Source organism: Leptonychotes weddellii, chromosome 13 (assembly GCF_054177405.1).
Source record: "Leptonychotes weddellii isolate Sample4059 chromosome 13, ASM5417740v2, whole genome shotgun sequence".
Taxonomy (NCBI): domain Eukaryota; kingdom Metazoa; phylum Chordata; class Mammalia; order Carnivora; family Phocidae; genus Leptonychotes; species Leptonychotes weddellii.
In genome coordinates, this window is record NC_138381.1 from 45,209,118 (window position 1) to 45,237,052 (window position 27,935).

General features: G+C 44.4%; 1 protein-coding gene across 1 annotated transcript in view; it reads right to left on the bottom strand.

The window, feature by feature from the left end:
• GREB1L (GREB1 like retinoic acid receptor coactivator) overlaps positions 1-27,935 on the bottom strand; it is a 246,342-nt gene that overhangs the window by 21,951 nt on the left and 196,456 nt on the right. Inside the window, exons 17-25 of the mRNA XM_081802542.1 lie at positions 27,530-27,727; positions 15,622-15,755; positions 12,385-12,724; positions 7,375-7,490; positions 6,582-6,826; positions 3,492-4,075; positions 3,191-3,293; positions 534-689; positions 108-247 (exon numbers count right to left, since the gene is read on the bottom strand). Of these exons, the coding sequence (XP_081658668.1) occupies positions 108-247; positions 534-689; positions 3,191-3,293; positions 3,492-4,075; positions 6,582-6,826; positions 7,375-7,490; positions 12,385-12,724; positions 15,622-15,755; positions 27,530-27,727 (2,016 nt within the window). The remainder of the gene's footprint in view (positions 1-107; positions 248-533; positions 690-3,190; positions 3,294-3,491; positions 4,076-6,581; positions 6,827-7,374; positions 7,491-12,384; positions 12,725-15,621; positions 15,756-27,529; positions 27,728-27,935) is intronic.

A 27,935-nucleotide genomic window follows, 5' to 3' on the forward strand; every position in this document is an offset into this window, starting at 1 on the left:
CGTAAATCAGGTGTCATCTGTCTAGGGCCCGAAACTGGGAGCCTTCTTTTTCAGTCCTGACACACAAGATCCATGTTGGGCGACAGGCAAGGACAAGGGGGCCACACCTGGGAGGCAGAAGTGAAGTCCATGTACTGGTGGCATTGCTCGCAGTGATGGAAGGTGTTGAAGGCCGCATACTTGGTCAGCATCATGGACACGGTTCCTCGCTTCCTGGGCTCCTCGGCTTTGGCATCCTTTATTGCTTCTGCATATCAAGGGGCAAAAAAACCTTGCCATGATGTGCATGGAGCCCCCTACTCCTGGGAAGAAAGTCCCCCATTCCCTGAAAGGCCTCTTTCAAGGATTCTATAATTTATTCCCGGAGAGTCAGGTATGAAAAGTAAAAGGCGATCAATACACATGTAAGAGAAGGGAAAAGCAGGAGAATTCCTTTAAACTGCTCTCAACGATTAAACTGCCCCAGGCCTCCTGCCTTGGCTTAGGTGCCCCTTGACCTGCAGAGGGGTCCGCCTAGCTCTGCTGGCACTGACCTTGTTTGACCCCTGCCAGCTTCTCTGTATATACCAGGCTCATCAAGCTGTACTTGGGATCGTGCACACTGACGTCAAAGGGCATTTTACGGAAGCTCTCGATGTCAGGCCAGGGCTCGCCCTCCGACTGGCTGACTTCACGGCTTTCACTGTGATCTAGGACAAGAAAGAAAGTGCGCAGAGCAGCCAGACTGACGAGCCTCCCAGCCTACCTCCCAAGGGTCAGGGACGAGAGGTTTTAGGAAACATGACTCCCAGATGGGTGGACAAAGGCATTTCTGAAAAATGATCTCCCATGTCCCAGGGCAGACGGGCCCAGAATGATCCCTCCAGGCCCATGCCGGGAGGGACTCATGCCCTCACTGGCCCCAGCATGAACCTCTACAGATCTGGTCCACCAACAACCACTTCCAGGAGATCAACTAGTCTCCCACCCCAGCTCCTCAAATTGTCTGAAAAGCTTGTTTAATTTTAGTTGATCTAAATTCTCACAGTTTTCGTTGTGAGGTTTTAAGATCTGGACCGCCTAAGAGATTTTAGGGATGCACTGAGCAAGATTCCCAGTGTCTGCTGCATAGGCGAATCACCTGGGAGCTTGTAAAAGAAATCCCTGTACTTAGGCCACCACCCCCACAATCTCCCTTAGTCCCCAGACACCTGTCACGGCAATTAAACCTGCTTAGGTGGCTCCAATATGCCGTCAAGTTTGAGAGCTAGTAGCCCTGGGCTTGAACGCAGACTGCTCCCCACTACTGCACAGCGACAGCCGCCGCCCTCAGCTCGCAGGGAGCCCCGTTATTGTAAGAATACCAGACGGTGTGCTGGAAGTGCTCAGACATGGAAGGCGAAGGGGTGTAACCAACAGAGGATATTTATTGTTACTATTGATAAAATTCATAAGATCCAAAAGCTTAAGATAACTTTCAAAGGGAGAAAGAGAAAAGCTTAAAAAATAAAAACCTAAAGACTGCAAGTACAGTTATTTTTTTAACACAATATCGTTTATGTTTGGGGCGCCTGGGTGGCTCAGTCGTTAAGCGCCTGCCTTCAGCTCAGGTCACGATCCCGGGGTCCTGGGATCAAGTCCCACATCGGGCTCCCTGCTCAGCGGGGAGTCTGCTTCTCCCTCTCCCACTCCCTCTGCTGATGTTCCCTCTCTTGCTGTGTCTCTCTCTGTCAAATAAATAAATAAACAAATCTTTAAAAAATAAATAAAACCCAAAGCTTATTCTAGTTTTGTTTTGTTTTTAAATACCATCGTGCCTCTCCAGAGCACCATCACATTCACCTGCACTAAAATGAGGTAGAAGGAATAAAGCCAAGCTAACGGCACTTCGCACTACAAAGGCCCGGTTTGCCGGTCACACCAGCTGTGGTAGATTCTCTCACAGCTCATCACACAGATTAATGCCCAAGAGCAGTGTAGCCGGATCTGAGGAGAAAATTAAAGGTGTCGTTGTCTTGTGGAGCCCGGGTGATTTGTGGGAAGGTTGGTGAGATGACAGGTCCCTCTTTCCTTCTCCGTCTGGTTCTGCCTTTGCCCTCTTGGTCCCAGCCCCCTCCAGGCGGCCCTGAGTGTTTCGAGGCCAACTTGGAGCTCTGGGTCCCCTCTGTGGTGGGCCTGCGGGTCTGGTGCAGCTCAGGTGGGGACACAAACAAGGAGAGGCAGGTGGGAAGATGGGATTGTGTGTGTGTCTGCAATCATGAAGGAGTGGAAATAGGGCCGAAAGTGATAATACAATGATTAAATATGGCTGATTTTGCCTAGTCTTGCTCTGGACTGAACTAGTCCCTTGGGCTTGTCACAGAACAAGTCCCAACTATTTAGGACAAGCAAGTGGGGTGAGATCTGAGGGCCAATCTGACAGAAGATGCCAAGGCCTTTCCCTTTTCCAGACTCATCTTTGAGGGGCTTGGAAGAACTTCTACCTGATTACTTCTACTGCCCGTGCCCGCCCCCCCCTTCCAGTACAGGCCGCTGCTCCAAGATGTGAAGCCACAGTTTGGAGGCCACACTGTCCTTAGCTACAGAGCTAATGCTGGCTGATCCTGCTCACGCTCACTTTCTGGCTCTGCTGGCCAGGCTACCCGCCCGTGGAAGCCTCAGGTGGCAGCTGATGGGGAAGGGCTGAGAAGGGGGATACAGGAGGAAGAGGATGGGAGATAATCTTTTTGAAAACCAGCCCCCACAGCCCTGTCAAGCCCTAGCTCCTGCATCTTACTGCAAACGTGAAGGGGTTGTTTATGGCACTAGGTTTTGGTTCTGCACAAAGTTTTAATTGGAGTAATCCATATACCTGCGCTCAGAGCCTGCTGTTAAAGCAGAAGTAACCAGCGAATATCGGACATGCCCTGGACCCTGAGCAGAATGCCACAAGTGAATTTTACACCCATATAAGCAATTAATCCACCTACGAGGGCTTTATAAAATGCCTCTCTGCCCCCGGCCTCCCGGTGGACGTTAAGAAGGGGAGGCCGGAAGTGGAAGACTCCACCCCAACTTAAAGAGCTAAAAAGTGGCCACAGTGTCCTCACAACCGTTTGCTAGCAGGGCGCTCTTGGCCTCCCGATAACCCTGCACATTCGGCACTGGGAAAGCCCGCAAGGGGACTTGGCGTCAGTGTCTTGTATCTCGGCCCGCGACCCCCACAACTCACCCGCGTTGATCTCTCCCTCATCATACACATCCACCTCCAGGAGCCTGATGAGCATGCGGAAGAGGATCCTAAGGAACTGTAAATAGGAGCCGGTCTTTCCCACCTGATGGAAGTATTTTTAATTGGGGAGGGGGGAGGGGAAGAGAGGGAAGGAGAAGAGAGACGAGATTTCACACCTGGGCTCTTGGATCTCTCCTGCCCCTGAGAGGCCCGAATAAGGACCTCATCCCTCTGGGTCACCCCCCACCCCGCCTCGCGCGGCTCCCCCGCTGCCTTCCTTCTTGGGGACGGCGGGGCCTACCTGAGGGGGGCCGGTCAGCAGCAGCCGCCGGGGGTGGCAGGTGCGGGCGCCCGAGGCGGGGTCCGGCTGGTTGCTGAAGTCGGCGTGGTGCTGCCGAGCCGAGGTCCACTGCCGGTAGTAGAGGGACTGCTCCTCGCTGCTCATGTCCTTGTGCAGCAGCGGCCGCAGGGAGCTCACCCAGGCCACGTCGGCGTGCGGCAGCAGCGAGGAGGACGCGGGCGGCTTGCCTCCCCGCTGCGAGCCCAGCAGGCTGTAGGCCGCCTTCGATAAGATCACGATCGGGGGCAGGGCGGCGTGCAGGCCCCTGCAGCCCTGGGGCGGCTGCCCCGGCCACGGGAGGGCCCGGGGGCCCGAGAACAACGACGACGACGACGACGACGGCTTGGAGGTGGTGCTGCTGGCCATCTGGGGGCCCAGGGAGTCGCACTCCTGCTTCAGGGTCTCCCCAGCTCCCGCTGTGCCCGTGGAGACCCCTTCATCCAGCGCCACGCTGTTGGCCGGGCTCTGGAAGCTGGGGGTCAGGGACAGTTTCTGGGACTTGTCGGCCGTGCTGGAAGAGCTCACCCCGTTCTCCATGATGGAGCCTGGAAGAGGACGGACGTACCCATCAGCAGGGCTCGGCTGTTTACTGCCCGGCTCCCTCCCTGCATACCCGCCAGGCTAGACCGCCTTTCTCCGTGAGGGCTGTGGGCCTCTCCAGTCCCAGACGCTGCTTCCTCTGCTGGCTTCCTGGTGCTCAGGGCGCCCGGGGGGTAACTATACCTCGAGCTCCTTTTCTAAATCCTACCCCAATCTTTGTAAATGGTGTAATGTTATTAAAATATCCTCGGTGACCTCATTTGAATATGCCACCTGATTCATTCCAGGACCCTGACCAATACAGGCTCCACGTTCAAGTTCTGCTCCGGGGCACTTGCCACCTCCTGGGGTCCAAGGGTCTCACGCTTCTGGTTGTGGAGAAGTGGCCCCGGGCGGTAGCCACTTCCATGGATGCCCAAACCAGCGTGGGGAAGGTCTCCATGTGAAAGAGGATGTAAGGCACAATCTACACTCGGTGAGGTCTTGCTTACATCCAGAGATCCCTGTACATTTGGCCAATTCACTTCAAATACGTTTTCCCCTCTGATGGGTCAGCCACTCTTTCATTTGTGGACAAACCAAAAGCTCATACGTTCAGGACGGAAGGCCCTCTCTGAGCTCACATTGATGCTCGAAGGCATGCAGGTCAAATCCCAACCTCAGGAGGTCCCAGAGGGGCAGCCAGGAACTGGAGGTTGCTGCAACTAAGTCACTCCACTTGCTCATCTGACTTTTGTGTCCTTCCATCTTGCATGAGAGCCTGCTTTTCCCCTCACAGCCTGGCCTTTAGAGCCTGCACACTTTGGGCAGTGAGCTTCCCCAAGGACCCTCAGAGTCAGCCCACGGCTGAGGGATGTGTGCTCAGTGGTGGGAGCACAGGCAGGCCAGGTTGTCCCCGGAGGGAGGGAAACTGAGCAGCAGAAGGCAAGCCATGACCTTTGTGCCAGTTAATCGGAGCAAGGACAAGACTATGTGAGCCTTGCGGGGCAGCTCTGGAAGTGCAGGGAAAGGGGAGGGTCTGACTGAAGAGCCCCAGGAAGGAGGTAAACATCCCCTCGCCTCTCCCTTGCTGATGCTGGTATCCAGAAACTTCCAAATGTGATGGTCCCCCTTCCCTTCTCTTACTCTTTACTAGCCCCCAAACCTCTTGCCTTTATTCTGAACTGGTCTCAGGGAAACCACTGGGGAGCCTGGAGTGCTGGGGTTGGAGGAAGGTACAGCCCGGACCCCTGGTTGAGGCGAGCAGCTGGGCACACCCAATAGAACAGTCCTTGTGCTCTTCCAGGCGGAGGGTCCCTATCAACACAGAAAGCCCCATAGATGACTGCCTCTTCGATTCCCACAGCCATCCAGCAGCAGCTGCCAGGATGAACAGACTCACGAGGGCTGCTTGCGACCTGAAAACATCTGTGTGTCTGCACGTATGTGTTGTGATGATGGAAGAGGGGAGACGTGGGAAAGAATGTTCATAGTGGTCTTCTCTGGTCGTGGGGTTTTCATTTTTATTTTATTTATTCATTTATTTTAAAGATTTTATTTATTTGAGAGAGAAAGCGAGAGAACACAAGGGGGGAGGGGCAAAGGGAGAAGCAGGCTTCCCGCTGAGCAGGGAGCCCAACTCGGGGCTCCGTCCCAGGACCCCAGGATCATGGCCTGAGCCGAAGGCAGACGCTTAACCAACTGAGCCACCCAGGTGCCCCCTCTTTATTTATTTTTAAAAGTAATCTCCACCCCCAATGTGGGGCTTGAACTCACAACCCCAAGGTCAAGAGTCTCATGATCTACTGACTGAGCCAGCCGGGCACCCTGGGGTTTTAATTTTTAACCTCTTCTCTATCCTTTGTTACATGCTCCAAGTTTTCTATGTTGAGTTTTATTACTTTCCTAATGAGAAAAAAAATGGAAACAGTGCTGCATTTGCCGTAATATAATTTATCAAAAGACGGTCATGCTGGGCACTGCCAGAGGCCATTCAGTGACGCTCCAGGAGCGGGGCTGGCAGGCTTCATGGCGGCTCAGCACAGCCAGTGGCCCCAGGGTAGCCTTCGGTCTACAAACACTTGCCATTAACTGCTTAGAAAAGTCATTCATTCACTCATTCATGCATTCATTCAAACAAGTAAACACCGTGCCAGGTACTAAGCCAATGAGCACAAACGTAACAGCTTTCGGATCTAGACGGAAAAGAAGGCTTCTGTGCAAATCTCAGATGTATAATATCCATGAGGTGATTAAGGGTGGAAAAGACTTGGGAAAGTGGTGCAGGCTGGGGTTGGTAAAATTTATTTATTATACTTAGCTTATTACCAAGCTCTTCATTAAATGTTTACCCCGAGAAGTATTCTGTGGCTGTTCAACAGTTATGTTTTCCAAGTATCTCTCCTGGGGACCCGAGGTCTGGACCGGATGCCCGGGCCACCGAAGGCTCCTCTGACATGCGTGAGGGGTATGAGCAAATGCCTCCCCCTCCCCCCAGCCCGCCGCCCCCGCAGACAGCAAGCAAGCACTGACCCGAGGTTCCGGTGACAGCACTACCGTTGCTCTGTGGCCTCTCCAGGTCGACCAGCAGCTCCTCGGCATCGTTCTCACTGGCGGAGGCTCTCTCCTGCTCCTTCCCGCTGAGGTCCAGGGCAACCGCGGGGCCCCGGATGACCTCTTTGGAGACATAGCAGCAGGCCAGACCCACCTCCTGCTCCAAGGCTGTGCGAGTTAAATAGCTTGAGTCGATGAGCCGGAGGTCACAGTACTTCAAAGACCTGCACGGAAGTCATGATGTTTTGGGTGAGTCCATCTGGCCACTTCCCCCTCCCCAAGGACAGACTAGAACAGCAGTGCCTGGCTCATGGGCTTGTACGGAACGCACGGATGGCGCAGGGAAGGCGTCTGCGGCAATGCCTGACAGCCAGGAAGCATTCGGCTCGTGCTGTCATTGCTGGGGTTGCTGCCTTCCTGTCCCCAGGCCCTGGGCCCTTAACGGGCGCGGGAACAGCAGATGAAGAGACACTTCATCCAAGTAACAAAATCCCAGTTTGGGGCAGATGCTTTCCCTCCCTGCCTCTCTGGCGGCCCTGCTTCCATGCAGAGAACTTCTCACTGTGGCTAACCTTCCATTTGCCCAAATGCTAGGCAATCTCTGGAAAGTCAAAACAAAGGGTCAAGGAAGGGTGTGTGTCTTTTCTCTCCGAGGGAAGCGATTCTCTTCCGCCTTGCCCAGTGAATGAAATGGCTAAGTGTCAGCCAAGTTTGAGCCATCAGCTTAGCTGGGCAACTAATGGAGAATGGGAACTGACCGTTCACATCGTACCTGGGAAAGGTTTCTCCAAGAGGGTCTTTGCCAGTTAGTATCACAATACAAGGAAGACCTTCTAAATCCTGGTATGTCCGAGGGGTCCACTCTTCCAGTTCATTTCCTCTCCAGGTCTGTAGAAAGGGACCCACATGATAAAATTAAAACCCCTTATTTAAGTTTCCACTTCTTAAAAAGTTTCTAGGTCCAGATTTTAGATGCCTTTGTGCTTCCAAATGACTTCCAGTGTGTGTGTGTGTGGGTGTGTGTGTGTGTGTACTAAATTGCTACTAAAAAGCGTAACAAAGCACTCTAGAAGAATGTGGCCTTCAGTTTTATCTCAATAGGATAAAACAGGAGACCTTGGTGTACATCCTGCAGTAGCCACGCAGGCCAAAGCAGCATACAAGGTGAACAACCCTGGTTAAACCACCTGACTCAAGGCTCTCAAATACACTTTCTTCATGTAATGGACAGACTCTCGGGACGGACTGACAGAAAAAGACAGTTTCAGTTATGAATGACTAATAAAAGCATCTCAACAAGACTCCATGAAGACAGACATTTTCACCAAGAAAATCATGAAGTTAGTTACCCTTGATGGCTATTTCCCCTCTTTCTTTCTATATTGACTTTCAAAATAAGTGACAAGTAATAATTGGCTTGGGGCTCTCAAAAGTCTCTCTCAAGAAAGCGAAAAATATAACCAAATCTGGACCAATAAAAAACAAAAAAAACAAAACAACCCTGTCCCTTACTTAGAAGAGTAAAGCAATTAGCTTATGGTTTCACAAATAACCTATGAAGCATCAACTTACGATATAGATTAACACATATATACACGTGTATGTATATCTTTAATAAATGGAACAGCCAATCAGTGCGAAGAAAAAAAAAATCCCACCAACTTGAAAGATGTTCAAAAGTGAAAAGATCTTATAGATTTTAGAGCAGAAAGAAAATAGACTATGTCTTAAGTAGGTAAGGTGGTTTCTACTACTTTTTATAAAGTGTCTAGCATCTGACTATGCTCATAACAGCTTCGCAGCAGGAGTTACTCTAGGAAATAAACTGATGTTTCTGATAATGCTTTAGGGAACAAAGAGTAAGAGGTGTTAAGTAATACATACACTTTATTTTAAAATAGGTACTTCTTTTGCTAAACACAAAATGGGATAAAGAAATCTAATAGGCAAGAAATAATGTCATAGGGTTTGATTAATGATTTGTTGGTGTCTAGATAAAACAGCCTTTAGAAATAAATATGCCCACAATTATTCGAATAAAATGTATATAATTTGTAAAATGGGAAGCACTCTAACCTTATTGCCCAGGTTGTTTTTTTTTTTTTATCATATGTTTGTATACCAAAGGGAAATCAATGGATCTATTTAGCTGTTTACAAATTTGAGAGACTTTTTTTTTGTCTTAGAAAATCAATCCATCCAGGGTGGCTCACTGGGTTAAACATCTGACTCTTGATTTCCGCTCAGGTCTTGATCTCAGGGTCATGAGTTCAAGCCCTGCATTGGGCTGGGTGTGGAGCCTACTTTAGAAAAAAAAAATCTATCAAAAATATTTGTTTAAATTTTAGAAGAAAGGTACCTACAAAAATTCAGTTTTCCATACATTGTCATGTCAAAGTGAATATAGTAACACCTTGATTTAGAGTAAACAATTCTGGGAACAGGAATCATTTTACTTATATAATTTTGCATTGGACTCATGATGTCCCTGACACTGAGGTTCTCCCTGAATGGATTTTATCTCCCAGAAACCATCCATTGGTCATGGTTCCACAAATAATGAGGTCGTTATAATGATGGTATAAGGGATATTATGTTTTACTCTACAAAAATATTTATTTTTAAAAGATTATTAAAGAAATCTTGCTTTTACTCTTGACCAATCAGAGCTAGCCAAACCACTACAACATGCTTTTCTATTCTGATGAATGATGGCCACAGTTCTTCAATGGACTGACCATGCCCTCAGGATGATTTCACTGCAGAGCATTTAAAACAACACAAAAGACGGGGTGGGCACTGAGTTCAAGGACAATATGGGGCTCATGGCCAAGGAAATTTGATGAAACTTCACAGGCCTTCTGGAGGAACCGATTTATTTAGATTTAAGCCTGGTATCCTTCCAGAATGCTTGTCATCACTTGTAAGTCAATCACAACACATAGCAGGATAATTAGAGGGAAAATAAGGCCATCCAATGAAAGAAGAGGCAGAGGATGTTACCCAAGACTACAGATAAAAGGCACATCTACCCACCCATGCCATCCTGATAGTGGTAAGGGAGGTTGGTAACTTAGAGATAAACATGAAGGGGTGCCTGGGTGGCTCAGTTGGTTAGGTGTCTGACTCTTGATTTTGGCTCAGCTCATGATCTCAGGGTTGTGGGATCAAGCCCCAGGTCAAATTCAGCACTCAGCGAGGAGTCTGCTTGAGGATTCTCTCTCTCCCTCTCCTTCTGCCCCTCACCTTGCTCCCGTTCTCTCTCTCTCAAATAAGTAAATCTTAAAAAGAAAGGAAGGAAGGAAGAAAGAAAGAAAAAGAAAAAGAGAAAGAAAGAAAGAAAAAGAAAAAGAAAACATGTGAAGCAGAAACCATCTGGCAAGTGGCAGTCTTGCTTAGGATGTGACCATTTCAATGGGATTTTGTATTTTTACTTCCACACAAAGAGAGAGTATAAACAGGATGGATTGATGTGATCCAGTGGTTTTGACAATATGGAAATCTCTTTTGTGTGGTCAGTGCCTGGCAGCTACTCATACAAATTGAGATATAATTGTTCTGAGAATTACTTGGACCCCCCTTCATGTATGGCATGTTCTCAGGGCTCACAGAACCACTGCTGTCTAAAGGCCCTGAAGGTGATTCTGATGTGCTAGCAGCCAGTTAGGACTCTTGATCTTGGGATTGTGGGTTCAAGCCCCACTTGGGGTATAGAGATTACTTAAGAAAAAGTTAAAAAAAAAGAACCTCAAGTCTTGATTGTGGTTTTCAACCTATGGCCCAGAGGGGTGAATTATTTAGGACCAGCTGATTTATACTGACTTAGTGACTGGCACTTTTGAAGACTCTCAACGAATGACCTCAACTATAGGTAGCTACACTTGATCAGTGTCATGGAGACCCAGAGAAGATTCTGCAGCCTCACATCCTCTTCAACCATCTCCTGTAGATTATTTGCCTTTCCAGATTCTTCAATCATTAGTATCATTCAAATTGTCTCAAGACATACGTCTCAATGAATTATACTGTAAGAAGAGTTTCAGGACTCTCATTTGTTATTCATCCTAGAAATCTTACAGTTATGTGGTCTATAACTATAATTTAAAATTGTGAACATTATATTACATATAAAATATAAATGTTTCAACTTCCACTAAATATAGGGTTTCTATTTTTAGACAGATTTATTTGTTCCAGTTGCTTATCAATCTAATGTATTTTGTTTGCATTTTGGGATTATCCCATTTAGGTTAAGCTAATAGAATACAATAAAAAGGTTTATGTTTGCAAAATGCTTTATGAACAGTGAATAACATCCTCAAATTAGAGCTGAGATCATACAGTCCAACTCTCTCATTTTGCAGGTGGGAAACTGCAACCCAGGGTGAAAATGAGAATTGCCCAAGACTACGTGCTTTCTTTTCATAAAATTTGTGCCAAAATAGATTTTTCTTTTCTTTTTTTAAAAAAACAAGATTTTATTGGGGCGCCTGGGTGGCTCAGTCATTGGGCGTCTGCCTTCGGCTCAGGTCATGATCTCAGCATCCTGGGATCAAGCCCCGCATCGGGCTCCCTGCTTCATGGGAAGCCTGCTTCTCCCTCTCCCTCTCCCTCTGCTTGTGTTCCTTCTCTCTCTCTGTCAAATAAATAAAAATTAAAAAAAAATCTTTTAAAAAGATTTTATTTATTTGTCAGAGACAGAGAGAGCGAGCATGAGCAGGGGGAGCGGCAGGCAGGCAGAGGGAGAGGGAGAAGCAGGCTCCCCGCTGAGCAAGGAGCCCAATGTGGGACTCGATCCCAGGACCCCAGGATCATGACCTGAGCTGAAGGCAGACACTTAACTGAGCCACCCAGGCGTCCCAAACTAGATTTTTCTTAACCCAATTTAGCTCAGTATTTAGTGTGCAGGGTACAGATACCATGCTGGTCTAGCTCAGACATCCACTACTTAGCTTGGTATCATACCTATATATATGCAGTTATTTTATTATATGCTTCCTAATGGCTAGGACACATTAGATTATAAAAGTCCCCAGAAAAACCTGAGCAGGGCATAAAGTAGGGAGTTAGGTGAGTTGATTTAGGAATTCTGCCTGTCCCCTCCATGCCTACCAGGAGGGGTTAAGGAGAAGCGGTCCCACTGGCCATGCGAGGGGGTTGACCCATGCTCATGCACTAATCCCTCTGCAGTAGGCTTGGAGAAGTCAGACCAGCAAGCCTCAGAGCTGGGCGTCAAAGCGAGTTCAATGAAACAACAAAGGGTTGAAGAATCCACATGCAAGAGGGTGGGGAATAGCTCTATATGAGTTCTAAAGATAAAACAGAATACTTTACCTACTGACTCTAGACCTGAGCTGACAGGCTAGGTAGACAGAAAAGAATTAATGAATTGATGTCACTTAAAGGCGAACCCACAGAGGTCTGAGAGAACAACTTACCTTTCTTTCTGAGAAAACAGATGGCCGTGGGCTAGATGCATCTTGAACAAGGTCAATAAACATGGGGTCAAATTGGGTCATCTCATTTTTGCACCTGCAGTTGGAAGGCATGGAAGACCAACTGCACGCACATGCTAAAAAGGGGGCTCGACAGAATCTTAATAAACCGGCTCCAATTAGGGAAATGTACATGTCCCTTGGTTTAGCCTTAACACTGTCACGAAGATCAAATCAACACATGTGCAAAACTCTACTAAACTCAGGCCTCCGAGCCACCTAGGTGGGGTTCCTAGAAAACAGAAACAAATGATATTTCAAAGGAGAGCTGTCCGACCATTGCTAACCTTTAATCGCGCCACAAAGTGCGTTGCGACACTGAGTTCAGAGGCGGGGTTCCCGAGGATGATCTCAAAGCGGTACTGCAGCCCCAGCTTGTCGCGCACCTCCTGCAGCCGCTCCTTGGCTAACATTGCCAACTGCACGGAGGGCACCCTGATAATGAGCATGTGTCCCCTCCCACTTCTCGTCTTTCCTGGGGAGCTGATGAGGTCATCCATAATGCTGAGTGTTTCCGGTGTGCTGTGGTCTCGGAGGGACGCCATGGTGGTGAGAGCCATCAGAGCCTCTGAGTACTGCTGGATGAGAAGGTAGCAGCGGACGACCATGCTGTGCAGCCTGGGGTACCTTCAACAGAACACAGGGAGCTAGAACTTGGGCAGCAGGACCAGCTGGCACAGTAAGGTCTCTGTGGGAGGAATGCAGACCCAGCATGGTGGGAAGGGGTTACCGATCAGCGGTGGGCTGGAGCCCTAGGTATGACCTTGGAGCCTACATCGCTAGAAGGAAAAGTGGAGCCTTCAACGCCTGTGAGTCAGAAACTGTTGGGATACGTACAGCAAGTTAAAGAGGTTTAGGGATGGTCTAGCGACCCTAGCTTTTCTGAGTGTGGTCTGTGGTCCAGTAGCAGCACCACTTGGGAGCCTGTTAGAAATGCCAAATTCCCCCACCCCAGATACCTGAATCAGAACTCACAGCCTGACAAGACCCCCAGGTGATCTGTATGCACATTAACTTCTGAGAAGCACTGATCTAGTCAGGTTATTTGTTGACAGAGTCATAATGGATCATCCCTGGATCCTAACCTCTTACTGGTGGCACTGAGTTAGAATGGTGGTGTTGCCAGCTTATTTCTCTGATATTTAAAACCACAGTAAAGAAAATTGAGACATTAGTATCATGTTTGCAAAGTATCAGACAGAAAAATAATTATTATTACTAATAATTACTAATTTGATGGTAGCCCCACAGATAGCAACTGTATCTTCCCATAAAATGTGCCTTGGTGCCAGAGAAAACTTGGAGCTGACTGGAGAAATAGCACCCCCTAGTGGTGTAGCCTCCTAACACCCGAGCCCTGCTTAGTCCAGGGAGCCTGGCAAATAGGGGTGTCCTTCCCTCATCCCAACACCCATTGGTACTCCACCCCCACCCTGCCTGGACTGCCAAGTAAGAGGATCACTTTGTTCAAATTGGCACTTTTACAGCTACAGAGCAGGCAGAAAATTTGTTTATGAATTATTTATGAGTTACTCCTCAGAAAGCCAGGCCTGCTGGCAGTGAGTACAAATGGGCAAAGAGGACCCCTTTGCAGACACAAGGAGGTGCTGGTCAAGAAAAGAGGGGCTGGCAAAATGAGGATGAGCCCGTGAACTTTCTTTCTGGTTGCCAGCTGGTAGCACAGGCAGCCGCCTAGCAGCTGGGTAGGCCATGGGGTGGTTCGCCTTTGTTCCACTTTATAATTCTATTTAAAGTAAAACAAGTGGTCTGCCAGCCTTGCACAGAGAAGCCCAGGGTCAAATAAGTTAGGGTCATCAAATGAATAGCATGGTTTTGAAGTACTTCAGAGTTGGAAAGGACCGTGGATGCTCTGGTTTTGACCACTCCCACTCCCACCAGAAGGAGAGTGAGTTAAGTGGCTGAGAGAAACCTGGCTACTTGCCCAAGATCATGCAACTGGTCAGGGACAGAGCTGGGTCTGGACTCATTCAGTTCTCTGATAATGTCTCCTTGCATTGCAAGGATTTAGTAGGTTGGGGAAAAGTGAAGAAATCCTTCAGTTCACTCAATCCTGGGCCAGGTTCTTCAAACGCTCAGTAAATCACAGCTATAACTAGCTTGAGTGACTGGGCTAGAAGAAGTGAGCACACAAGATCCTTGTTTAAAGCGTTAATGTTTTTTGATGGGTCGGGTAGGTAAGCCAAAGTTAGAACACATGGTAACTTTGATCTACAGGCATTTAGATCTCACACTCTGAAAGAAGTATGAATTTAGAAGGCAACAGTCTTCACAATCTGTTCTGTTTGCACTGAACTGTAATTGTTTGCTGTATTGTAAGTATTACCAAAGTTGTAAGAGAAGTTAACAGGATTGACTCTGAATGATGCTACCAGAAGGGAGGGAACGTTCCAAGCTGGTGGATGCAGCAGGTGGGTGGGAAACACTTAAAAGGGAGATTCATGGGATGATTTTGGAAACGTTAAGATCACATGTGCTGTGGAAGGATTAATGTCACAGTGTCCGTTAAGTCTGCTTAAATCCAACAGCTGCAAAAATATAAAATCCTACTCTGAGGCTTCTCCTTTTGTTGGTGCAGCATAATAACTCACTGGTAGGATACAGCCACCCATCCTCATTTTTATTTCTCTTTCTTTTTTCTTAGCAAAGTTATAGAACAGATTGTTAAATAGGTGGTTCGTGGTTAATTGGAGCCAATTTGAAGAACAAGAGCTACTAAAAATTAGAATGTGCCTCATCAAAAAGAGTCCACCTGCCCCCATCACTGGACGGTCAGACAGACTATTGCAGCCGAGGGCAGGGAGGGCCCTCTACCAGGTTACGTAAATTCCAATGCCTCTGTGACGCTTTGAGTCTATGCTTCAAGATCAGAGAGAAAAAACAGGAAAACCCTTTACTCTCCTGGAGTTTGACCAGAACTTGGAGAATAAAAAGAAAGCAGAGGAGACAGAAAAGTTATGATCTTTATCTTCCAAGGTCAGGCACTGGAGGAGGCACATTAGGAAGGAACTGAACTCACTTCAGTGATCTAATCACTCCTAATTTTCTCCAGTCTACACTCCAAATCTCTCATAGTAAAGTTCAGTTTTTACTGAGTCATCTAAGGGTACTTGCCTGTGGTGGATAGAGGGGAAAAGAGAAAAAGAAGTGTAGGGCATACGGTGGGGGAGGCCACCCTCAGAGAAAGGGTCTTTAATCAGCAAATTCCTCTGTCCATCTAATCCCCTGGTGGTAGCAGTAAAGCATGCTTGGGAGATGATTCAGAGCATGGCAAGTGGTTCTAAGTCCCACTCTGGGTCGCTAGTTTCCTTTGTTAGTCTTGGATGATCACAGAAAACCTCTATGAGTAAAAGGTCATCTTAGGAGAGGCTATTCTTATTCTGCCTTTGCATGTCATCTGCACAGCTGGAGCTCCACAGAACTCCCTGTGACAGTGACTCAAGAGACTTTTGGCTATTTTAGACACACAAGTACAGCTAAAGTAAAAGCTGAAGGTCCTTACTTACCTTTCCAAGAGCGTGTTCACCATTTTTTCAAAAGTCTCATCACATCTCAGAAGGGGGCTTGTGATGCCCCACTGTAGAGACTTACTGTATTCATTCAAGCCGAAATACAGCTTCTCCTGGCAGCTCATGTCCTCCTGATTCAAAACAGAGCCAAACCCAGTGAGGAGAGGATACAATGTGTCTTATTTTCTAGGGGTGGGGGAAAATCCCTGCAATATGTTATTTGTGAGAAGGTGAAAAAGTTGTGAATAAACAAGTGGGACTACATCAAACTAAAAAGTTTCTGCACAGCAAAAGAAGCCTCAACAAAATGAAAAGACAACCTATAGTACAGGGGAAATATTTGCAAATCATATATCTGATAAGGGGTTGATATCCAAAATGTATTTTTTAAAAACTCACATAACTCAACAGCAAAAAATCCAAACAATCAAAAACAGATTGAGGAACTGAACAGACATTTTTCTAAAGAAGACATACAAATGGCCACCAGGTACATGGACATGTACTCAAGAACGCTAATCATCAGGGAAATGCAAATCAGAATAAGGATCTAATGTACAAGATGGTGACTATTATAATGGGATATCACCCAAACACCTGTTAAATTTTTTTTAAAGTAATATCTAGGCCCTATGTGAACTTGAATTTATGACCCCAAGATCAGGAGTCACATGCTCCAATGACTGAGCCAGCCAGGCACCCACCTCACACCTGTTAGAATGGCTGCTCTCAAAAGGAAAAAAGATAACAAATGTTGGCAAGGATGTGGAGCGAAGTGAGCCCTCATGCTTTGTTGGTGGGAGTGTAAATTGGTACAGCCACTGTGGGAAACAATATGGAGGTCCCTCAAAAAAATTAAAAATTAATCCAGTAATTCCACTTCTGGGTATTTATCCAAAGGAAATGCAAATAGGATATAGAAGAGATAAATGCACTCCCATGTTCATTGAGCATTAGTCACAATAGCCAGGAAATGGAAGCAACCAAGTGTCTGTCAACGGACGAACAGATAAAGAAGATGTAGTATGTGTATGTATATGTCCACACAATGGAATATTATTCAGCCACGAGAAAGAAGGAAATCCTGCCATTCGTGACAATGTAGATGGACCTTGAGGACATTATGCTAAGTGAAATCAGTTAGAGAGAGAAAGACAAATACTGTATGGTTTCACTCATATGAGGAATCTTAAAAAAAAAAAATCGTCAAACTCATAGAAGCAGAAAGTAGAATAGTGGTTGCCAGGAGTGGGGGGTGGGGGAAATAGGGGATGGGGATTACGGAGGGCACTAGTGGTGATGAGGACAGGGTGATGTATGAAAGCATTAAATCACTATATTGGACACCTGAAACTAATATAACACTGTAGGTTAACTAACTGGAATGAAAATAAAAACTTAAAAAAACATAAAAAAATGAGGCTTTGCCATTTGCAACAACATAGATGGAACTAGAGGGTATAAGGCTAAGTGAGATAAGTCACACAGAGAAAGACAAATGCCATACGATTTCACACATGTGGAATCTAAAAAACAAAATAAATGAACAAACAAACAGACAAAAAACAGACTGTTAAATATAGAGAGCAAAAATAAATATATCAAGTAAGCAAGCAAACTGGTGGTTGTCAGAGGGAAGGGGAATGGAAGGGTGGGTGAAGTAGATAAAAGGGATTAAGCGATACAAACTTCCAGTTACAAAATAAGTAAGTCACAGAGATGAAAAGTACAGCATAGGGAATATAGTCAATAATCTTGTAATAAGGTTGCTTAGTAACAGACGGTCACTACACATGGTGAACAGTGAGTAATGTATAGAATTGTTGAATCATGATGTTGTACATCTGAAACTAACATAACACTGTATGTTAATTATACTTCAATTAAAAATACATAAAATAACTATTAAAATAAATGTCTTATAATTTAATGTCAATTATACCTCAATGAAGCTGAAAAAAATTTTGTTTCATTATATAACCTGGTATCTACAGTTATCTCTGGGGCAAAACCAAAATTTCTTTTCCCTTCAAATGAACTTTAATATGTGGTTAATGTTGACATGTTTTATTTGTTGTTGTTGTTGTTGTTTTTTAGAGAGGGAGGGCAGGAGGGGCAGAGGGAGAGAGAATCTTAAGCAGACTCCACATCCAGCACAGAGCCTGACATGGGGCTCGATCTCACAACACTGAAATCATGACCTGAGCTGAAATCAAGAGTTAGATGCTTAACTGACTGAGCCACCCAACCACCCCATGTTGACGTGCTTTCTTAAGGCAGATGGTAACTACACAGATGGTTTGTTTTCTCTTTGTTTTGTTCAGGCATCTTCTGAGGAATAACATTTTTAGGCTGGTACAGTCACTGGTCAGACTTTTGCCTCATAAAGCACTCTCTATACTGATACTTATCTATAGAACTCTCTGGAGATCAACAAACTCAAAAACTCTATTACAAAAAACTTCTCTGACATCATCTAATGATGGTAATTCAGAAAAGCTTATTCTTTTACAAAAAATATTTATTTAGAAATGGAATCTATACTTTTCTGCCTTCATAAGCAGAATTCACTGTATTTATCCTCCTTTTTTTTTTTTTAAAGATTTTTATTTATTTATTTGAGACAGAGAGAATGAGAGACAGAGAGCATGAGAGGGAGGAGGGTCAGAGGGAGAAGCAGTCTCCCTGCCGAGCAGGGAGCCCGACGCGGGACTCGATCCCGGGACTCCAGGATCATGACCTGAGCCGAAGGCAGTCGCTCAACCAACTGAGCCACCCAGGCGCCCCATCCTTTTTTTTTTTTTTAAAGATTTTATTTATTTGACAGACAGAGACACAGTGAGAGAGGGAATACAAGCAGGGAGAGTGGGAGAGGGAGAAGCAGGCTTCCCGCCAAGCAGGGAGCCCGATGCAGAGCTGGATCCCAGGGCCCTGAGACCATGACCTGAGCCGAAGGCAGACGCTTAACGACTGAGCCACCCAGGCGCCCCTATCCTCCTTCTTGATGACTCAGTCATTACTATGACATGAATATTTTGGGATGTGACACAAAATTTCCCTGAGAGGATCCTGAGATGTGTGACAAGCTGTCCTTAAATGTAAATAGCCCCCAGAATATTAAGTAAGCTTTTTGAGTTCATCAAAAAAAAGCATGCTTTTTTTTTTTTAAGTTTTCTTTCCTCTTTTCTACTTTAATTTTTCCCAGTCATTTCTCCTAGCTGTCATGTGTCCTATGTGTTTTAGTCTTACTTTTATTTGTTATGTATTATGTATTGACATTTTTCTTTAAACACTCTCCAACTCATTTCATAAAGGTAATACAATAGCTTAAAACATAAGTTAAAAATAAAGTAAGCAATCAGAGGAAGAAGAAGCAAGGGTAAGACAAATAAGATTGGGCCAGGGATGAAGCTAGTGCTCTCAAAAATGCACACAAGAAGGTTTTGCACATTTTGTTTCTGAGCTTTTTTAGTAACTCAGAAAAACAGATAAGCAACTGTGTGATTTATAAGGTCCATAAGACAGAAGATAAAGCATTTATTTAATTGGCAGCTTTTCATTTTTTTGTGCCCCCCCCCCCGCAACCAGTTATTCCTGCTTGTTCTAACAGGATCTTATTTGAGAGTAAATACGCTAGAGGACCACAGTATGTCCTGTAAACAGTGGAGCCTTAGAGGGTACAGCGAGGGGCATCTATTTTGGAGGCTTGGAAGCCTTTTTTTGTTTGTTTGCTCCCTTCCTTCTGGATAATTGTGTCAAGTAAGTCATTTCAGGATGAAAAAAAAGTCATTCATCTGGGTTTCTCTCCTTATGTGGATTACCGGTACAGAGAGAGTGGAAAGGCTTTCTCATCCTGTCCTGTTTCTTTGGGAAAATACAAAATCCTCCTCCAAGCCCGCTGTTTTTCCTGATGTAGCATTTTCACTCACTGGGTAGGATGCATCCACCTGTCCTCATTTTAATTTCTCTCTCTTAGCAAAGTTATGGGGTAGGTTATTAAACAGATGGCCTGTACTGGAGGCCAGTATTTTTTGGTGTCAGTACTTTTTTTAGTAATCTATAAAGACTTTATAGATTAAGAACTAGATATACTAAAAATAAGAATTAAATGTGAATACTTAACCCAATTTGTTAGGTTTGCATTAAACTGTAACTGTAGTTTTCTAAGTATTATAAACCTTGTAATAGATGTCAATGGGACCCCCTTTAAAATGTGTTTTACAAAGCTCTGAATGATGTTACTTGAAAGAAACATGGTGTCCCAAGAATCACAAATCATACTGAATCATTATGTCTTTTGGGAAAATGTCCCTTCTCCTACAAAACAAAACAAAACAACAACAACAACAAAAAAATCGCCCTCCTCCCGAAGTCCTACCCTCCCAGTGACCCTCACCTGCAGCTCTCCCTGTCCTCTCGCTGCTGTCCTTGCTTCTCGCCAGCCAAATGCTCTGCTCCCTGGAAGGTCACCAAAGACTCCTGAGGCCAAATCCAAAGGCCTGTACCTATCAGTCTTTGGCCACCACCCTCTTGGCAGTTCTCTTCTTTACCTTCCTCAACCATATTATCCACATCAGCTGCTTCTATAATAATTGTTCTTGACAAAATATTCCAAATCTACATCATAAAGCCCCAGCATAAACTCCAAATTTGCATTTGCATCGGTGCACTCTCCTCAGCCTTAACTCATTCAAAATCCACCTCCTCTGCCCTCCACAGATCACTCTTCCTCTTGGGCCTCAAAGATATCTCGGACTGTTCTCTTTTCCCCAGTAAAGAAACCCTAGAAAATTCACCATTTCTCCCCTACTATTTCTGGCTAGGACCACGATTTATGTATCTGTTAATTTGAACCTGAATTATCAGAAAAGCCAGATGACTGATCTCCCCATGTTTAATCACTTTGACTTAACCTCTATCATGAATGAACTGCTTTAAAAGGCAGCCTCTCAGTATCTCCTAGAGCTGAACATATGCGTTCATTCCCACATATACACCCAACAAAAATACCTACCTGGGTCTACTAAAAGGCATGTGCTAGAATGTATATAGCAGCAGTGTTTGAAATAAATGAATGGGATGGATAAGTGAATTGTGGTGGTCACCCAGTGTAATCTATATACAGCAATATGAATGTTTTATGACTCATGCAAAATAGAGAAGAATCTCACAAGCAATGCTGAGCAAAAGAAGCTACGTACAAAAGAGTGCATACTGCATGATTCCATTTATATCAAGTTCAAAACTGGGCAAACCAAACCTATGGGGTAAGAGGCCAGAAGAGTGTTACCCTTTGGTGGGCAGTGCCTGTTTTATGGGGTAGTGGTAATGTTCTATTTCTTCATTTGGGTGCTGGTTCTACGGGTGCTTTCAGTTTGTGAAAATTCATTAAGTTGTACGTTTACCATGTTAGTATAAAAATAAAATATGTATATTCTGATAATATAATTGACTCTTGAACAACAAGTTTGAACTGCATGGGCCCAACTTACATAAGGGGTTTTTGAGGTTTTTTTTTTTTTTTGCTTTTATTTTTTGCTTTTTTGTGCAAATAGCTTTATTGTTTTCACTTGGTGCAGGGCTTGGGGGAGGGCTCCAGGGTGGTTAAAAAGCTGCCTAGTGGCTGCAGGGAGAGGCTCAGGCAGAAGCCCGGACACCCAGGGGGATGCAGATGGGCCATTGGGCTCCAGAGGCTCCTAGTTATCTTGCTTGAAAGTGAGCCTTTGGAAGAGATACTCACCCAGCTCAGCCTTGGGGGCCAGCCAGCCTGCAGAGGTTAGTCAGGTAGTCGCCCAACTTCTCGATGAGTTTCACCTCCTCATCTAGGAAGTGGTTTTCCAGGAAGCCACAGAGATGGGGGTTTGTGTGGGCAGAACCCAGAGCAGGCAGATCCAGAAGACCCTGGTTCAGATTCTTCTCCAGGACCATGGGTTTACCCTACTCATCTTGAGAGGGCTTCCACATGTCCCGAAGAGTGAATGGCTGCCGGGCCGATCTTGTATCTTCAAGAGACTCGGCACTCCAGAGCCACACGGCTGAGGTTGGAACAGAAGCCCAGGGAGAGGTAGGCATTGGAGTCTTGCGGATGCATGTTGGCCAGGCAGGTGAGGGCGGCCTCCACCTTGATGGGGTCTTTCTGATGAATCCGGGAACTCATGGCTGATTGGCAATAAGGACTTAAGCTCAAAAACTGGTGATGGCTAGTCCTGAAGCCAGAGGATGGCTGAGATGGTTCTGAGGTTGCAACTGGAAAAGAGATTGGAGGGTGTCTGGAGGCTGGAAGAAGGGGCATCCCTGGGTCTGTTCCGTCCAAACACTGTTGAAGCAAGAGACAGATCTGCAGGACCATCAGTCGCTCTGCCTATATGTAGATTTTTTACAGTACAGTACTGTAAATGTATTTTCTTTTCCTTATGATTTCCTTAACTCTTTCTTTTCTCTAGCTTACTTTATTGTAAGAATACAGTATATAATTATATAATATACAAAATAGATGTTAATTGACTGTTTATGTTATCGGTAAGGCTTCCAGCCAACAGTAGGCTATTAGTAGATAAGTTTTGGGGGAGTCAAAGTTATATGCGAATTTTCAGCTGCACAGGGGTGGGTACTTCTGACCGCTGTGTTGTTCAAGGCTCAACTGCATTTTTAATAATACTATGCCCTTATGAAAAAATTATTAATGTCTATGTAATAAGTGTAAACTTTGTCAGCCTGGCACTGCAAGCCTCTATCTGTATATTTCCAGGTTTCTTTTCATCCCCTTAGTGTTCTCTGAAAAATCCCCATGTTTCCTCCTCTGTGGTGCTGCCCAAGCTGTTTGCTGCCAGAAGTGCCCGCGCCCAGTCCTTCCACTCTTGCAATGCCATCTGCCGTGCTCTCCCCTTGTCACTTTTCCTAGTGCTCTCAGATGGGTGGGACTTCTCCCTCCTTTCAACACCCAGAGCATTTTGATTTTTTAAAGTTGTCTTATTCTACTCTGTTGTTTTTGTTTTTCCAAATAAAAATTGTATATATTCAAGGTGTACAACTTGGTTTTTTTTTTAAATGGAGATGTAACTGACATGTAGCATCGCATTAGTTAACAGGTGTACAACATAATGATTCTATTTATGCATAGGGATACCTTGGAGATTTGAGGGTTTGGTTCCAGACCACTACAATACAGCAGGTCGTCAATAAAATGAGTCAAATGAATTGTTTGGTTTCCCAATACATTCAAAAGTTATGTGATTAAGTGTGCAATAGCATTATGTCTAAAAAAACAATGTACATACCTTAATTAAAAGATACTTTATTGCTTAAAAATACTAACCATCATCTGAACTTTCAGCAAACCATAATCTTTTTGCTGGTGGAGGATCTTGTCTTGATGTTGGTGGCTGCTGACTGATCAGGGCAGTGGCTGTTGAAGGCAGGGGTGGCTGTGGCAATTTCTTAAAATAAGACAACAATGAAGTTTGCCACATCAATGGACTCTTCTTTTCATGAATGATTTCTCTGTGGCATGTGATACTGTTTGATAGCATTTTACCCACAGAACTTCTTTCAAAATTAGAGTCAATCCTCTCAAACCCTGCCACTTCTTTCCCAACTAAGTTCATGTAATATTCTAAATCCTTCGTTATCATTTCAACGATCTTCACAGCATCTTCACCAGGAGCAGATTCCATCTCAGGAAACCACTTCCCGTGCTCATCCATAAGAAGCAACTCCTCATCCGTTAAAGTTTTATCATGAGCTTGCAGCAATGCAGTCCCATCTTCAGGCTCCACTCCTAATTCTAGGTCTCTTGTTATTTCCACCACATCTGTAGGGACTTCCTCCCCTGAAGTCTTAAACCCTTCAAAGTCATCCATAACTTTGGAATCAACTTCTTCCAAACTCCTGCTAATATTGATATTTTGACCTCTTCCAATGAATCATGAACGTCTCAATCACCTGAAATGGTGAATTCCTTCCAGAAGGTTTTCAACTAACTTTGCCCAGATCCATCAGATGAATCACTATCTATTGCTACAATAGCCTTATGAAATGTATTTTCTTAAATCACAGGACTTAAAAATTGAAGTTACTCCTTGATCCGTGGGCTACAGAATGGGTGTTGTGTTAGCAGGCATGAAAACCACATTCACCTCATTGTACATCTCCATCAGAGCTCTTGGATGACCAAGTGCATTGTCAATACTATTTAGTTCACATTCTTACATGGATGTGGCATTGTGCCACAATGCTAAATCTACTAATGTGTTTACAATAGTAACATCAAAGATCAATGATCATAGATCACCATAATAATAATGAAAAAGTTTGAAATATTGTGAGAATTACCAAAATGTGACACAGAGACATGAAGTGAGCAATGCTGTTGGAAAAATAGTGCCAACAGACTTGCTTGACACAGGGTTGCCATAAATCTTCAGTTTGTAAAAAATGAAATATCTGCAAAGTGCAATAAAGAAAAACACAATAAAATGAGGTATGCCTACATACATATTGCAAAATGATCACCAGAGTAAGTCCCTCAGCCCATATATTATAATTTTTTTTCTGGTGATGTGAACTTGTAAGATCTACTCTCTTAGCAACTTTCAAATATGCCATACAATATTAACTATAATCACCATGCTGTACATGACATCCCCAGGACTTATTAATTTTATAACTGGAAGTTTGTACCTTTTGATCCCATTCATCCATTTCACCCATCCCACTCCTGCCTTTGGTAACCACCAAACTGTTTTCTCTATGTATATGTTATTCTACTTTCATTAACAGTAACTTTAATTTGTACTTTGCTTTCTCCTTTAAACAGTCAGTTCTCTCTGTGTTCTTGGGAAGATCTAACAGTAGCCCACAAGTGCTCAGTATTTTTTGAATTGAATTACTCTGCTTTTCTCAATTTTTCCTTTTTGAGGACATTGGTCTCAGGATAACGAAAGGAGGCTAATGGTTAGGATTCTTCCTTAATGTGTAAGGGTGTTGTTATAAATTAGATTCAAAGTTTTTATCTTTTTTCTATGCTGATCTCAATTTCATAGTGATGATTTTTTTTAAAGATTTTACTTTTATTTATTTGACAGAGAGAGACACAGTGAGAGAGGGAACACAAGGAGGGAGAGTGGGAGAGGGAGAAGCAGGCTTCCTGCCAAGCAGGGAGCCTGATGACGGTCTCGATCCCAGGACCCTGGGATCATGACTTGAGCCGAAGGCAGATGCTTAACAACTGAGCCACTCAGATGCCCCTCATAGTGATGATTTTTTTAAAAAAAACCTTAATTAGAGTATAATAACTCTCCACCCCTCAATTATTTTGATTAAATCCTGGGTATCAAATCTTTAATTCATAAATACTTCACTAGATGCCTCTGAAATAAGAACGCTTTAAAAAATATAACCATAGTACCATTATTATGCCTAAAAAAGTAACCATAATCATAGGAATGACTTTTTTTAAAAGATTTTATTTATTTATTTTAGAAAGAGAGAGAGTGAGCAGGAGTGGGTGGAGGGGCAGAGGGAGAGAGAGAGAGAGAGAGAATCTCAAGCAGACTCCATGCTGAGTGTGGAGCCTGATGTGGGGCTCGATCTCACAACTCTGAGATCATGACGTGATTATCAAGAGTCAGATGCTCAACCAACTGAGCCATCCAGGCGCCTAGGAATGACTTCTAAGGAAAATTATCTTAAGCATATTTCCCTATTATTTCATGTCAGGAGAAGGTAAAGGGCAGAAGCTATGAGTCCTTCCTATCACTGGTGTGATCCCTTCTGGAAAAGACTACACCAACAAGGTAAATTAGGATGGTTCTCTTTCCCCCCAACAATATTTTGAAAGCTAACATTTAATAGGAAAACCGTTGGCTTAAAAAACAAATTTTCCTGGGTGGCTCAGTCGTTAAGCGTCTACCTTCGGCTCAGGTCATGATCTCAGGGTCCTGGGATCGAGACCCGCATCGGGCTCCCTGCTCAGCGGGAAGCCTGCTTCTCCCTCTCCCACTCCCCCTGCTTGTGTTCCCTCTCTCGCTGTGTCTCTGTCAAATAAATAAAAATCTTTAAAAAAACAAAAAACAAATTTTCCCTTCATAAGTTCTATTGGCAATCCCATTCCATGTCAGGGCAACTACTTGGGTAGCCTTCAGGTGCACCCTACACTTTAGAGGCAAAGGAATCGAGCTAGCCTCTTAATCTCACCTGTAATTTGACATCCAACTGACGAAGATGGCATAGAGAAGATACTAACAAAGTGAGAGCTCAAAGCAATCTCTATGTGCTAGCGAACACACTGAGACAGTTCTCACAAGGGAGGCATGGTTGATGCCAACATGATTCAGTGACCTGAGCTTGCTTGACTGCAAAGAGCAAACCAATACTCAAAAGTAAGAGCTTCAGGTCAGGGAAAACTTACGTACTTCATAACAGAATGAAATGCACCGGGTTGATAAATGAATAAATGTCATTCTTTTTTTAAAAAATATTTTATTTATTTATTTGACAGACAGTGAGAGAGGGAACACAAGCAAGGGGAGCAGCAGAGGGAGGGGGAGAAGCAGGCTCCCCACCGAGCAGGGAGCCCAATGCGGGGCTAGATCCCAGGACCCCGGGATCATGACCTGAGCCGAAGGCAAACGCTTAACAACTGAGCCACCCAGGCGCCCCTAAATGTTATTCTTATGTAAGACATATCTGGCATCTTTTACTTAAACATGTTTATTTAAAAATATCCATTATGTTCAATATTTTTAAACAAAGAATCCATTACTTAATGGCTAATCTTCATTGTTTTTGATGAAACACTTATTTCTTTTTTTGGATAGTGTATTTATCATACACTGTATAGGTTATGGAAAATATTTTCCAGGTGTTAGGGGTTGGAGCCAGAAAAACATACAGTCCTGAATATGTACAATTTTGAGATGGCTGCTCTTAACACATTAAGTGCTACTACTGAGTAATTTAAAATAACAGTATCATAATCCCCTGTTTCTTTTTTTTTTTTTAAAGATTTTATTTATTTATTTGAGAGAGAGAATGAGACAGAGAGAGAGAGCATGAGAGGGGGGAGGATCAGAGGGAGAAGCAGACTCCCTGCTGAGCAGTGAGTCCGATGGAGGACTCCATCCTGGGACTCCAGGATCATGACCTGAGCCGAAGGCAGTCGCTTAACCAACTGAGCCACCCAGGCGCCCCAATCCCCTGTTTCAACCAGAAGACTGAGAACTGATTACAAGAAAAAAATCCAGTTGCTGGGAGAACATGAGCATAACTTACAGTCATAGATCAGTAAGACTGAAACATGACAGAGGAGCCCTTCAAAAGGACAATAAAATTTCCACATTTCAGATTGATATTAATCATTTATTAAGATTTTATTTATTTATTTATTTGAGAGAGAGAGAGAGACAGAGATAGGGAGAGAGAGCATGAGGGGGAGGAGAGGGGAGAAGCAGCTCCCTGCCGAGCAGGGAGCCCCACGGGGGTGGGGGTGGGGCTCAATCCCAGGACCCTGGAATCGAGACCTGAGCCAAAGGCAGATGCTCAACCGACTGAGCCACCCAGGCGCCCCTGAAATTAATCATTTAAAGGCATAAAGACAGTCCAAGCTATTGGTGGCCATATAAGATAATATCACATTTTTTTGGGGAAAACTATATAGGATGGATAATTTTGTATATGCATGATAACCTAAAAAAGAACATAATCAGATTTATATAGGACACTACTCACAATTTTTTAGTCTTATAATAATTATAATTATATGGAACTTTTGGCAGATAAAGCTTTATGTTAAATTTTTGAAGTCATGTGTTATTTTACAAAGCGATGACCATATTTTATTATAAGATTCTGCTCCCTGGGGAACTGAGAACATGACTGTGTATCAGAGAGCAGAACAGAAACTCACCATGTTGTCCAGCTGTATCCAGTGAACCTCATTGCTGGAGCTGATTCGAGACTGTTGGGTCTGTAGTGTGTACGGGAAGGAGCTAACCTGGAGCACCAGCAGATTGAAAGCTTCCAGGACTTCTCTGCAGTTAATGACTCTATCAGCCAATCCATGACTGGGTTCACCATGTGACAAAGAACCCGAAATGACACTGTGTAGAAATATTGAAAGTCACATTAATACCTCCTAATTTAAAGGATCAGATACAGAAGCAGACACCAAAATGGAGATAATGTTTTCATTTTTATTTTTCTAGTCCTTTTTAATTGGGAGCAGAATTAGAAGCAACCAACATTTAATTTGAAAGAGCAATAATTACACTCCTTCTTACCACTTTCAGACAGATCTCAAAGATTTTTTTTTT